At 35.9% G+C, this 13,004-nt stretch overlaps 1 protein-coding gene across 9 annotated transcripts in view; it reads left to right on the plus strand.

Moving 5' to 3' along the window:
* The window catches only part of NRXN3 (neurexin 3), a 1,636,170-nt gene that overhangs the window by 1,575,470 nt on the left and 47,696 nt on the right, over window positions 1-13,004 (plus strand). For 6 of the 9 annotated variants that reach the window (XM_030931540.1, XM_030931537.1, XM_030931538.1 and 3 more), the window contains one exon: window positions 2,030-2,108. In XM_030931540.1, the coding sequence (XP_030787400.1) occupies window positions 2,030-2,108 (79 nt within the window). Of the gene's footprint in view, window positions 1-2,029; window positions 2,118-13,004 lie in introns of all 9 variants that reach the window. The other 3 variants (XM_030931539.1, XM_010382736.2, XM_030931542.1) reach the window with 1 other exon arrangement.

The raw sequence follows: 13,004 nt of genomic DNA on the forward strand, positions 1-13,004 counted from the left end.
AAACCACCATCGTACCCATTTACCTATGTAACAAACCCGCACGTTCTGCACATGTATCCTGGAACTTAAATAAAATTAAAAAAAAAAATTCTGTTTTTCTGCTAGCCTTGAGGAGCAAGGTTTGAATTATCCCCCTTTCAGATATAGAATAAACATCAATATTGTGTGTAGGGCACTTCTCTGCCATTGTTCATTAAATCAATGAATTATCTAATGTGGTTTTTCCAATTCTTTGCTGTGTCCAGTAATTCTGTACCTAGGATGTTTATTTAAAAAAAGGATGTTTCCTGGAAATCCTGAGTAGAAAGGCTGCCATATGTATTCATTTATTAGGACTACCATAACAAAATATCCCAGACCAGGTGGCTTAAACAATAGAAATTTATTTCTTCGAAATTCTGGAGCCTAGAAGCCTGAAATAAAGGTGTCAGCAGAATTAGTGTCTTCTCAGAACTCTCTCCTTGGCTTGTAGATGACTATCTTCTAGTATCTTTATATGGCCTTCCTCCCACTGTGTATGTCTGTGCCCTAATCCCCTCTTTTTAGAGGGACAAAAGTCATATAGGATTAGGGCTCATCCTAATGCTTCATTTTAACTTCATTACCTCTTTAAGGCTTTGTATCCAAATACAGTCACATTCTGAGGGAGTAGGACTTCAACATATGAATTTTGAGGGGACATAATTCTGTCCATAATGTAAGACCAGGTATAAAGAAGCCTATTGCAAGCCACAAACACAGAATTTGACTAAGATATATTTATTCAAATTCCCACTTTGTGTTTTTTACTAGCTGTATGTCTTTCAGCAACTCACTTAACCTGTCTAACTGCAATTCTAATTAAGTATATGATAGTCATCCCTGTCCCAAAAGATGGTTGTGAGAATTGTGTCTAATTAATAACTAAAAAGTATATATATATAGATAGATAGATATGTATGTATGTATATGTATGTCTAGGACAGCATCTGGCTTGTAGTAATTGCTCAATAGAAGGGAAATGGTTTATTACCTCTTCCTCTTGAATTTGGATCCAGACTTTAGTACATTTGGGAATTGGAAGATCGACAAGTCAGTAAATATTAGTAACATCAAGAAGGGGAAATAAATGAGCATTACTGAGCTATAATATATTGAGTCCTCTTAAGCACATCGTAGGCCAAAAGTTTGTTTTTTGCATAAGATCTGCATAGATTCATTCATTCAATATTTATTGTGCATGCAATATGTACCAAATACAGAAAGCAGTCATCTCACCTACTGTATGGGGGGCTCTTCTCATAGCTGATACTCGGTCTCCTATATTTCTTGTAATAGATTCCCTGGGATTGGGGAGTTTCTGCAAGACTCAGAATTTAAAAGGTGCTTCAAGTTGAACTACTATTATTGCAGTCAAAACTGTTTTTGCTTTCTTCAGGAACAGCCTTACCTGTGTTCAGGGACTTTTGTGTGGTATCGTGCTACTGATCGACATTACCAATTTGACTATTGCAGCAATTACATGAATGATAAAAGCCACTATGCTGTTCCTGAAGAGAATGCATTCCACAGCATTCATTAATTATCCCAGCCTGTAGATGCACAACTACCCCTGCATACACTTGAGACTACACACCATAAGGATTGAAACTCTCTCAAAGTCACAGTGACTTTGTGTTGCTTTGTACTCTTACATTGCCCATCCTTTACAATGGCCCTTCTCCTGTCGTTCCGATTCTCAGAACTCAAAATCAGAATGAAGTAAGGCTGCGCAATGTCATTTATGGGGATGGGTTAGGCTTAAGTCTCCTGGAACCACCTTGGGTCACCCAGCTCTATGGAAGACCCCCCTAGATGGTCTAGATCCAAAGTCATTCTCAGCCACACAGTAGTTAAGAATTCTCCATCCTACAGTATGCCCTTCTTTAGAATAATAACCATAATGATGGGAGATGGGACACAATGATAAATCTTTGATGTCTTTGTTCATTAGTTTCCTTATCTATCTCTCTCTTCCCCTACCCCATTATTTTCTCTTTGACATAAACAGCCAACATCAGATGATCTTGTTTCATCTGCTGAATGTTCAAGTGATGATGAAGACTTCGTTGAATGTGAGCCGAGTACAGGTAGGTCAGGTCAGTCTTGTTTTGCTTGCTTTCTTTTTTCTTTTGCAAAAAACAATACATACATATATGTGATTATACATGTTTTTAATATATAGATTACAGTGTGTTAATGTGTGTATATTTTTATATCTATATATGTATAAGTATACATATATACTATATCAATGAAAGCATCAAATCCCATGGAAGGAGCAATAAGATCCTACAAAAATTTTAAGTCAGTCTCTTGATCGCTAACAAAAAAGTCACGGTATATGACTTAACATTGGGCAAACAGATGCCTAGATTTACCACTGCAGCAGCAAATGTGTATCAGCCAGTGGCAGCTATGAAATTCACAGAGGGTGGGAACATGAGGAAATGTATGTCGGAATGACATCAAGAAAGGATGAACCCATGGAGGAGCTTAAAGATTGGTAAGTGGAGCCATAAAAATTGGTAAATATCACTTAAAACTCACGAATTGTTCTGAGCTAAGAGAACCAAAAAGATATGTATATATGTGTATTTTCCATGGGATTTCAACAGCAGTTAACATGGTATTATCTTTATACTAATTTTGTTAACTGTGTGTCTAGAAAACTTGTGCAACAATAAACACAAAATTAGTACTGTACCATGCCATGTCAATAGCTGTGATGCTTCAAAATGTATCTACTGTGCTGAAGTTGAGAAGACTTTAGCAATCAGAAGCTTCAATGTGTTCCCCATTTGGACCCAGATACATTTTGATATTTTATGGTCTTTCTTTATAGTGAGCTATATATGAGATAATGTCCAGCAGGCAATTGCAGTCCCTGATTATTTCCTATCAACTTTTCCCAGTTGTCTGTTTTGAGACTTACTATAAGTTAAACATTTATATGTATATAATAGAGAACAGATATCATCGAATTTCTGTGTATGTTTAATAGCATTAACAGCTGGAGTTGGGCCAGGATCTTATTTCTGCAAAGACTAGAATAAATAGAATTTTCTTGTTATTTTTTGCATTGCTTTCAGATTTTTTTCCTTTTAAGAAAAGGAAAGCCATTAAAAATTCTCTTTTGCTAATTCTAGAAAATTTAAGCTTCATGAAAAAATAATCTAATAAAAATAAAAACCTTCCATTTCTGACCCCTAAATGATCTACAAGATTTCAAATGTGTTGAAGTCTGACTGCTTTGGTTTCTTGCAAGTGGCATTGGATCCAGGAAGTTCTGTGGGTTCACACCCTTAGTATGACACAGGGACATATCATTAATATGATGGGGCTTCCATTCCAGAGTATAATCTGTTCCACTGGGAGCTCAGCTGTGTGGAGGGAAAGTAAAATGTGATCTGGTCGGTTTTTTTCCAGATTTTTAGGTAATAATAATCTGTATGTGCTATGTGAGCACATAGCCATACATGCAACATGTACCCTAAAAGGGCAGATATATCCCAACTATACCAGAACTTGGGTGCCATGTTTTCATTAATTTATTCATTCATTCAATAAATATTTATGAGCACTCAGGCAGGATACAATATATCCCTAGATTTGAGTCCTTCCTCTATTTTTTTTTTTTTTTTTTAGAAATTAGCTGTCAGAGAGTAGAACAGTTTTGCTATCTAACTCGTAGTGTAATTCAATTCAACAGCTATTTTTGAGAGTCAACTGTATATGTTAAGCATGTGCTAGATATTAAGGGTTCATATCTTAATAGGTCACAATCCCCAAGACGTACATTAAATTAGCTTGTTTTGTGGCAAACACTTTAAGAAATCTAGGCTTTATTTATCCTTTTTTTTTTTTTTTTTTTCTTTTGGATAAGGTCTCACTCTGTCACCTAGGCTGGAGTGCAGCGATGTGTTTATAGCTCGCTGCAGCCTCAAACTCCCAGGCTCAAGCGGTCCTCCTGCCTGAGCTTCCCAAGTAGCTAGGACTACATGCACCACTATACGAGCTAATTGGTTTTACTTTCTGTACAAATGGGATTCTCATCATGTTGCTCAGGCTGGTCTTGAGCTCCACGCCTCAAGAAACCCTCTCGCTTTGACCTCCCAAGTGATTTTCTTCCTTTCTTAGCAGTGATATCTCTATATGCAGCAATGTTTATCACATCTGTAGGTTTTAAGGCTTGTCAAAATTGAGACTTGGTCATTCTGAAATATTATCACCATCTTTCCTCAACTACTCACCCTGCCTCAGAAAGTCATCTCCATAGCAACCTTCATAATAAGGCAGTGGGCTTTTCCAGATCTCAGCTTCAGATTCTCCAGCCTATAGTTGCCCCACTTATAGGTATATATTGCTATTTGTTATGAGACTTGAACAGCCTAAACCTGAATGGCCCCAAACTAAATCCATTGGTTTTCTAGAGGCCACCAAGTATTTTCTCTGATTCAAAAGCAGAGGACAGAAATTCAACACCAACATTTCTTGAATAACATGGGGTGGGTGGGGAGATCCAGTTTTTAAAACAATCTGTTGTGTTCTGTAAGGGAGCATGAGAGGAGATAAAGTGAGTGACAGAACCCCTACCCTGAAAGAGCGAACATGTAGCTCTAGGAGACTGATATTGATTTCCTCCCCCTGTGATTATTCAACTCATCACATTTGAAGAATGAGCATTGCCATTTTTCTAATTTTATTTGCTCCATAAAGTGTTCCTGGTGAGTGATTGGGATATACAGGGAAATACATCAGAGGTATATTTAATATAAGAAGTAGATAGATATTTCTAGTAATGCAGAGAGAGAAGAGGTTTGCCCAGAGGACCTGATTTCCACTAATGGGGATCACCTTCTTGGAGCTATCAAGCCCTCTTTTTCATTACATAAGAAATATCTCCCCAGGAGTTCAAGACCAGCCTGGCCAAGATGGTGAAACCCCGTCTCTACTAAAAACACAAAAAAATTAGCCAGGCCTGCTGGCAGAAGCCTGTAATCCCAGCTACTCGGGAGGCTGAGGTAGAGAATTGTTTGAACCCGGGAGGCAAAGGTTGCAGGCAACCAAGGTTGTGCCACTGTACTCCAGCCTGGGCAACAGAGCAAGACTCCATCTCAAAAAAAAAAACAAACAAACAAACAAAAAAAAAACACAAAAAACTCAGGCTTCACATTTTCCAAAAACAATACAGATTAAAATCAGAAACCAGTTTCTTGGGCAAGATTTGCACTGCCTAAAGAGAAGGGACCTACTTCCCATGCAGCAACAGATAATGGTGATATTTACATATCTTTGACATAAATTGCCAATCTTGCAATTCTACATTACCTAATTCACTGCCTCCATTTCTAAAACATTTTTCCAGGCCTTTTGCTTCATGGAAATACACTAAATTTGGCTAACTTCCTTGGCCTTGTTCTATCATACTTATCACTTTATCTTCTTTCACTTTGCTATCAAGTTTACTATTTTCTAGCTGTCTCTGTTTATGAGGCATTTAAATTCTACAGGTTATTTCCTGATTTATTTACATCCATTTGAAACTCTCACTTTTCATAAATTTGAGTAGTTTAGCGTATGCTATAATTCAATTTTTATTTTCATATGAGCATCACATTTTAAATGAAATAATTTATTTTTTCTTCAAATCAAATTGGATTTTTAAACTGCTGGTTTTGAGTTAGGTGTAAGCAATCTCCTTTCACTCTCAGAACTTACTTTTGTGCTTAGGGGTCACCAAGGTTTGGTATAGCTTAATCTTATTATATTTACGAACAACGTAAATATTTTTGGAGTTTGGTCAATAGGAGTCTAGAAACCTTGCAAATCCAATGGAAGTCAAATTTTCATGGTTTATTTTTGCTGGTAAATATGTAGATTAAAAAAAAATTCCAACTCATGAGAGCAAGGCATAAAGTAACAGCTCAATTAGGATTTGTCGACTAAATTACTTTGAAACAGAACTTTATATCTCTAACTTCATTTCCCCTTTAACAGCTCAAATTAAACCTGTTGAATCATTTAAAATTTATGATTTCACATAATAAGGCTGCCCTGACAAAACCTACATTTTTAACAAATTTATTTTAAATTTTTTGTTTGAGACTGGGTAACAAGACTGGCTAATTTTTGTATTTTTAGGAGACACGGGGTTTTCCCATGTTGGCCAGGCTGGTCTCAAACTCCTGGGCTCAAGCGATCCACCCACCTCAGTCTCTCAAAGTGCTGGGATTACAGGCATAAGTCACCGTGCTTGGTCAAAACCTACATTTTTTTAACAATGGTATTCTCTGCTTTTTCCTATCCCTACCTTTTTCTGGGAACTAGATTATTTTAAAAGTCACAGATACAATCACATTTTCTGAATATTTGTTTCAAGAACCCAGAATTGAACCTTTAAACAATAACGTTATAGTAAAACCATCTGCATCAAATGAAAATATTGAGAAGTGTAGTATCTGAATGGCTATCTAAGGGTGAAGGTCTGGATTATAATTCTTGATTTATGAATGTTAATTGTGTTCTTCACAAAACAAATCAGTATCTATTTAATACTTTTATTTAATATTGAATACAAAGAACAAAGATTTGTTATTTGCATATAAACTGTTTCCTTTCCAACTGTACTTCTATTAATCTTAAATTGTGCAGTAAACTCATATTTCATTGTCCTTTTTATCTCTTTGAATCCAACAAGAAAAACAGATGATCTGGAGAGCATTCAAACAACCCCTAGGAAAGGGATACCCTCATGAGATTATGGAAGCCAAATAGCAATTAAGATCATTAGTAAATTCACATTTGTAATATAAAATGTGGGAGTGAATTCTGAAATTCAGAGAAAATAACACAATTCACTTTCCATTTCTTCTCTTTTTCTCACCCCTGCTGCTATCGCTAGAATTCTCATCTTTGGAAATAGAATAATAGTGAAAATAAATATATTCTTAGATTAGCTTTTGTATAATTAGAAATGATCAACTTCCTGGATTTTACATATTTATAATTTCAAGATTCTAAAAGTCTTGGGGGCAGGAGGCCACAGAGCAGAGCAAAAAAAAAAAAAAAAAAAAGTAATACTTTTATACTGATAAGTGGGCATGGCAATACTTAACCAAATTGATTCATCCAGTCATTATCCAGGGGTACATTTTTTCAGTTTGTCAATTAGCTAGTTTTTCTGCCTTCACTTTTCTTAAATGTCCTTTGATCGAATCTCAAGGGATAGCACTTCCACCAGAGGGCAGACAGTAAAAGGAAGTGAAGATGAAACACATTCATCCATCAATAAGACTGTGCTAAACAGCTTTCATAATGGTTGGATTGAAGGAGATGTTTAAACTAATGGCAGTAATATGAGATCACAAAATAATTGCTATTCCCAGAGTGGTTCTCAGGTGTATTTTTACTCCTCAAATCTACAGTATTCACATTTGCATTTGGGTGTTACTGCTACTTAGCTCCTCTTTGTTAGTACTATAATATACAACCCAAACTGAATGAAATTTAAATTTGGCATAACACCAAGAACATAGCTAGTATTTTCCAGGTGGAACTGGATTCTTAATCTTTATCAGTCTGAGATGCCTCAGGAAAGTATCATCTGAAAATCGGGCACTGAGTTACTAAAAGCTCACCAAATCATTTTAGTTTTTATTTGCTGGAACATGGTAGAAAATGCAGCTGAAATGTTAATAGATAATAATAATTTTCTAGTGAAAGATAAAGAGAAATTTATACCAGAATTTATAGATAACAAGTAAATGTGCTGATCATTGGCCTTAAATATGATGTTTGAAATCTTATTTATAGAAATACATTTTGTCATTAGTGTCTTTGTCAAGTTTGAAGTTAGCAACCTGAATGTTTTTATTACAAATAAATCAATTTTATTTAACTATCCATTTTAGATTTTTCTATATGAAAACTCATTAGCAAATAGAATCATGTTAAAATTTAATTAGTCAATGGCTATTCAGAATATAGTACAAAAATAAATGTCCAAGTAAAATCCCATAGGAATGTTGGAGTATGACAGAACTATAAATTCAATGATCTGTAAATGCTATAAATTCTGGTAAAAGGCTCAGATCCACTTAAACACTTTGACCAAAGAGATAATAGAAATAATCTAAGACAAGCATTTTAGCTTTGGAAAGAGAACTGTATATCAATAGAAAATTACTTAATTTAATTATTATTGGCTGTGGACATCAGTCATTTTAAAATTTGAGTTATAATACATGTCTAATGCTCACAAAAGCAAATAGTTGTTCATATACTTAGGTCTAGGCTAAATCGTATCCATTTTTCAACTGCCTTTATTGCTCTGTAAGTTAGTAGAGTATGTTCATGGGAGTATAATGTTCCAGATTAATGATAGTTTTTGTCTTTATTAACCCACTCAGTTATGTCACTTTCTCTGTTTATTTTTGAGACAGAGTCTTGCTCTGTCACCAAGGCTGGAGTGCAGTGGTGCTATCTCGGTTCACTGCAAGCTCCGCCTCCTGGGTTCACGCCATTCTCCTGCCTCAGCCTCTGGAGTAGCCAGGACTACAGGTGCCCGCCACCGCGCCTGGCTAATTTTTTTGTATTTTTAGTAGAGATGGGGTTTCACTGTGTTAGCCAGGATGGTCTCTATCACCTGACCTCGTGATCCACCCGTTTCAACCTCCCAAAGTGCTGGGATTACAGGCGTGAGCCAACGCACCCGGCCAGTTGTGTCACTTTTTTATAACAACTCCATCCCAACCCAAGTTATTTTTTAAGTCATTGCAGTAATTGTGTGCTTTTAAAATCCTTAATGGTGAAATGCTTTGAAAAATTACGTTAAGAATAGAAATATAAGAATAGGAAAGATCTACTAATTAGCTCTTTGCATTTTAGGCTGAGAAATAGTGTGCATATGTGGCCCATAGATTGACTATTATGGATTTCATAACAAATACATTTAATAATAAAAAAATAAAATGAAAAAAATTCTATCCAACTCCATTACCCAAGATATTTTGGTAAATTGGAGAGCGAGGCAGGGGAATCCATAAAATCAATGTATGAGTGTATATAGTTCTATCTGAAAGTTTGATAAATCTCTTCTATATGTAACACTTTTAAGTAACTATTACATGTAGGCACTAGAATAGGTGCTGGGAAAACAAAAATATTTTGCTTCAGAAATATTGCTTCCAGAAGTTCAGTTTATTAGAAAAGACAGACATAATATGACGAATAAAGGAAAAGAAAAGGGAGGGAAGAAACAGTGAGGACAATGAATGGAAATGCCCACGATATTGTCAGCACCCTAAGGATATTGGAGCACTCCAATTCAGTGAACAGCATACCTTATCAAGGATATGCAAGGAAAAAAATGTCACACAAGGTTATGCCAAGCAGTGACAGATTCAACTAACCCCAAGGAGCAGTATTTTAGTTTGGTGACACAGAATTTCTCATTTATTGTGATTGAAGAATGAGTACAGCTCAGTAAAGTGAAAAAGCAACACTCTTTTGGGGACTTCACATATACAGTATGGTCAAGGGCCACAACTTTTTTAGGTAATAGGGTCAAGGATGGACATGGTGAAGAGAGAATTTCAATCTGAACTCATGAGAACTTCCTGAATCCAAATGCCAATGCAAGTGGTAGATAAGGAGTGAGCTTAATGACGTCATTAAGCAAGTCCCCCAAAAATAAATAAAGAGGGATTGGGTTTTAAAAGAGAAGTTTTTATGGGATTTATTTTATTCTTTTTATTCTACATTTTTCTTCCACGAGCCCCAAGTATATGTACTGTGTGTATATATATGATATGCACATATGTAAATAATATAGTGCCTGTCATTCCATATATGTAGACACAGTATAAGTGATATTAGACTAATGTAATCAGAGATTAACAGCCCCTACCATCAGTCATGTGTTTACACAGAAATTCACGCCATCATTCTTAACCAGCATCAGCCGACATAGACATGCATGATACTGTTTTAACTTGGCAAACAAAGCATGTTGATTTTTCTTTAGGATTTCTTTATCATAATTATAATGGTGACTCCATAATTCAGTTATCCTTGGGAGGGGTGGAAAGAAAAAAATTATACAGATATATCTATCCGTATATGCACATTCTTGTGTATATATATAAATAGATATATATCTTGTATATATTTGAAGAACATTTTGTTGTTTCACCTCATCTTGTGCCGCATGAATTTTGGTGGTTCAATTTATTTTATTTTGATTCATATTTAGTATTTTGATCATTATGGCTATTTTTAACTCATTGCTATACTTTTATGAGTAATTATAATCATTATTTTCAAATACTGAGAGATATATAGATCTACAAATCAAACAAGGCAAAAAAATCTTTTCTTGCCATCCTAATCTTGAATTCCTCCCCTTTCAGCATATCCCTCCAGTATTTATCTCAAAACAAAACAAACCCCAACAAAATCCAAGAAAGTTGTGTACAAAAGAATGAATACTGTGTTTTCCTCTTCCTCCTTCTATGCATATTTTTCCTTTTAATTTCCTTTTCTTTTTATTTACCCCCATATCTGCATGGACCACTTGCCTTTACTTTCCCCTTTATGACAATGTAATTAATTGAAAAGATAAAAGAAGAGCCAGAAAAAAGTGAAAAGAAAAACACATAGAAATGACAGAGAAACACACCCCTCTCCACAAATTTCAGATGGCATAAAAAGAATTTTATTGCAGATATAGAATCTTTGTTGTATCTTTTATTTGTCTGGACAAGCCCAGGGTCATTGTGTGGCATGCTGTGACGGTTTTGTAGCTAATCAACTAACCATGGCCTCCATCACCAGTGCATGACACCATCTTGTGTTTCATCCAAGTGACACATCTAGGCTAACCCAGCAAGTCCAGTGTATGAGTTGTGGGGATTACATTCTTTTGTAGTTATAATTTCATGGGTCCTTGTTTTTATTATTATTTCCATTGGATCATGGCAGCCCTAAGAGCTGCTCTTGCAGCATCTCTGTATGCTTTCGTTCTTGTGTTTTCTTTTCTCGGCACAGCAGTCAAGCATGTGTCTCTTGTTTGGCACATCTGTCTTGCCATCTTGTCTTGGAGTCCACTGTCATGGTGTTGTTCTGTGATTCTGTTCTCTGTTTGTAATATGTGGTTTGAAATCCTCTGCCTTTATTTCTCACTCTCCTATTGTCTCTACTTTTAACCTTACCCCTAGGGAACTTCACAAAGAAGCAAAACAAACTTTCAGTCACATTGTAAGACTGATCACTGGTTTGCATCTGGAAGGCATAAGTTGTACTTTTTACCTGACTTAAGGAGGAAAAACTTACAGTGGGAAACTACTGATAATTATACTCAAACAGCAATCTGATCAACGACAATAAGAAACCCTTGTTGATTATTTTTGGTATGATTTCTCAATGGGCTTACTGTTAAAGGGACTTCATGTAACAGCTAATTTCCAAAGAGTTTTTTTCATAAATTACCAGTCTTCTAGTCAGAAACTTTTCTTCAGGAGCAGATCAACTGAAGACATTTTTCAGGAATTGCTAGTGAGGGAGCATCATTTCTGCTGTGTAGAACAGTGCCTGTTCCTGAATTGGTGAGAAATTTTATAGAAATCTGCACATGTTTTATTATAAAATTCATTTATGTTTAATGTATTAAAATATAAATGTGTTCAGCAAGGCATCTGAGGATGGCAACAGAAAAAAACTTTTTAACTTACTGGTTCCACCTCATGCATATTTCGAGGTAAGATTATCTTTTGATCTTTCTGAGTCAACTGATACACATTTTACTTTTTTATTTTTTTAATTCATGGAAGCATTAGAGAGCCAACACTTCAACTTGGACCTAAATTCATTCTTTTCCCATTCCAGAGAACACGACGTACATAATAGCTTTAGTTCTGAGAACAGAATCTGAATTTGAGACAAAAGTAGAAGGAAGTGCCCAGTTAATTATCCAAATGTTAGACTCTACCTGTGATTATCCAGGCAATTTGATGCATTACTTGGAAGGATTTGATTAGTTGGATATGAATAGTATGAAAATGACACTTTGTAACAACTTTCCCTCTTTAAGGATTGAGCACAAGAATATCAAATAGGTATAAAGATAAGTAATAGGTACTATGTTAATAGATTAAAGATGATTAAATATGCCTAAAGATTTCAGATGAAAAATCTTTTTTTTTTTTTTTTTTTTTTTTTTGAGACAGAGTCTCACTCTATTGCCCAGCCTGGAGCACAGTGGCGCTATCTTGGCTCACTGCCAGCTCCGCCTCTGGGGTTCATGCCATTCTCCTGCCTCAGCCTCCTGAGTAGCTGGGACTACAGGCGCCCGCCACCATGCCTGGCTACTTTTTTGTAGTTTTTTAGTAGAGACGGGGTTTCACCGTGTTAGCCACGATGGTCTTGATCTCCTGACCTCGTGATCTGCCCGCCTCGGCCTCCCAAAGTGCTGGGATTACAGGCGTGAGCCACCGCGCCCAGTTGAAAAATCTGTATTTTTAATTTGAAAAAGAGAAAGCATATTAAGATCTGTAGTTTTCTGATGAGATCTTTCAGTCAGGCCAGGGTAGCTATTGGTTTTTCTTAAGGGTAAGGCGGGAAAGGCCAAGAATGAGGAACAACTTTCTGATAAAAGAAGGAAGGGAAACACAAAAGGTGAAGAAAGAAGAGGAGGGAAAGGTAAAAGAAAGGAAGGAGGAAAGGAAGAGATATTGATTATAAGCCAGGTACAACTGCTTGCTGATAAATATTTTAAAACCAGCACACACACAGCCCTAATTTGCAGTTTTCCAGTTTCTGTATAGTGTAAAATATTCCCACTATGGCTGATTTCTAGCTACCAATATGATAGCCCTAAACTCAGAATTGGGAAGTGTGCTCACTCGCACACAATTATGTGGCTTTTTCATCATACGTACACTATAGACATCAAGAACCTCAATAGACAATAGTAAAATTTAGTTAAA

The sequence above is a fragment of the Rhinopithecus roxellana genome, chromosome 5 (genome assembly GCF_007565055.1).
Source record: "Rhinopithecus roxellana isolate Shanxi Qingling chromosome 5, ASM756505v1, whole genome shotgun sequence".
Classification (NCBI taxonomy): Eukaryota; Metazoa; Chordata; class Mammalia; order Primates; family Cercopithecidae; genus Rhinopithecus; species Rhinopithecus roxellana.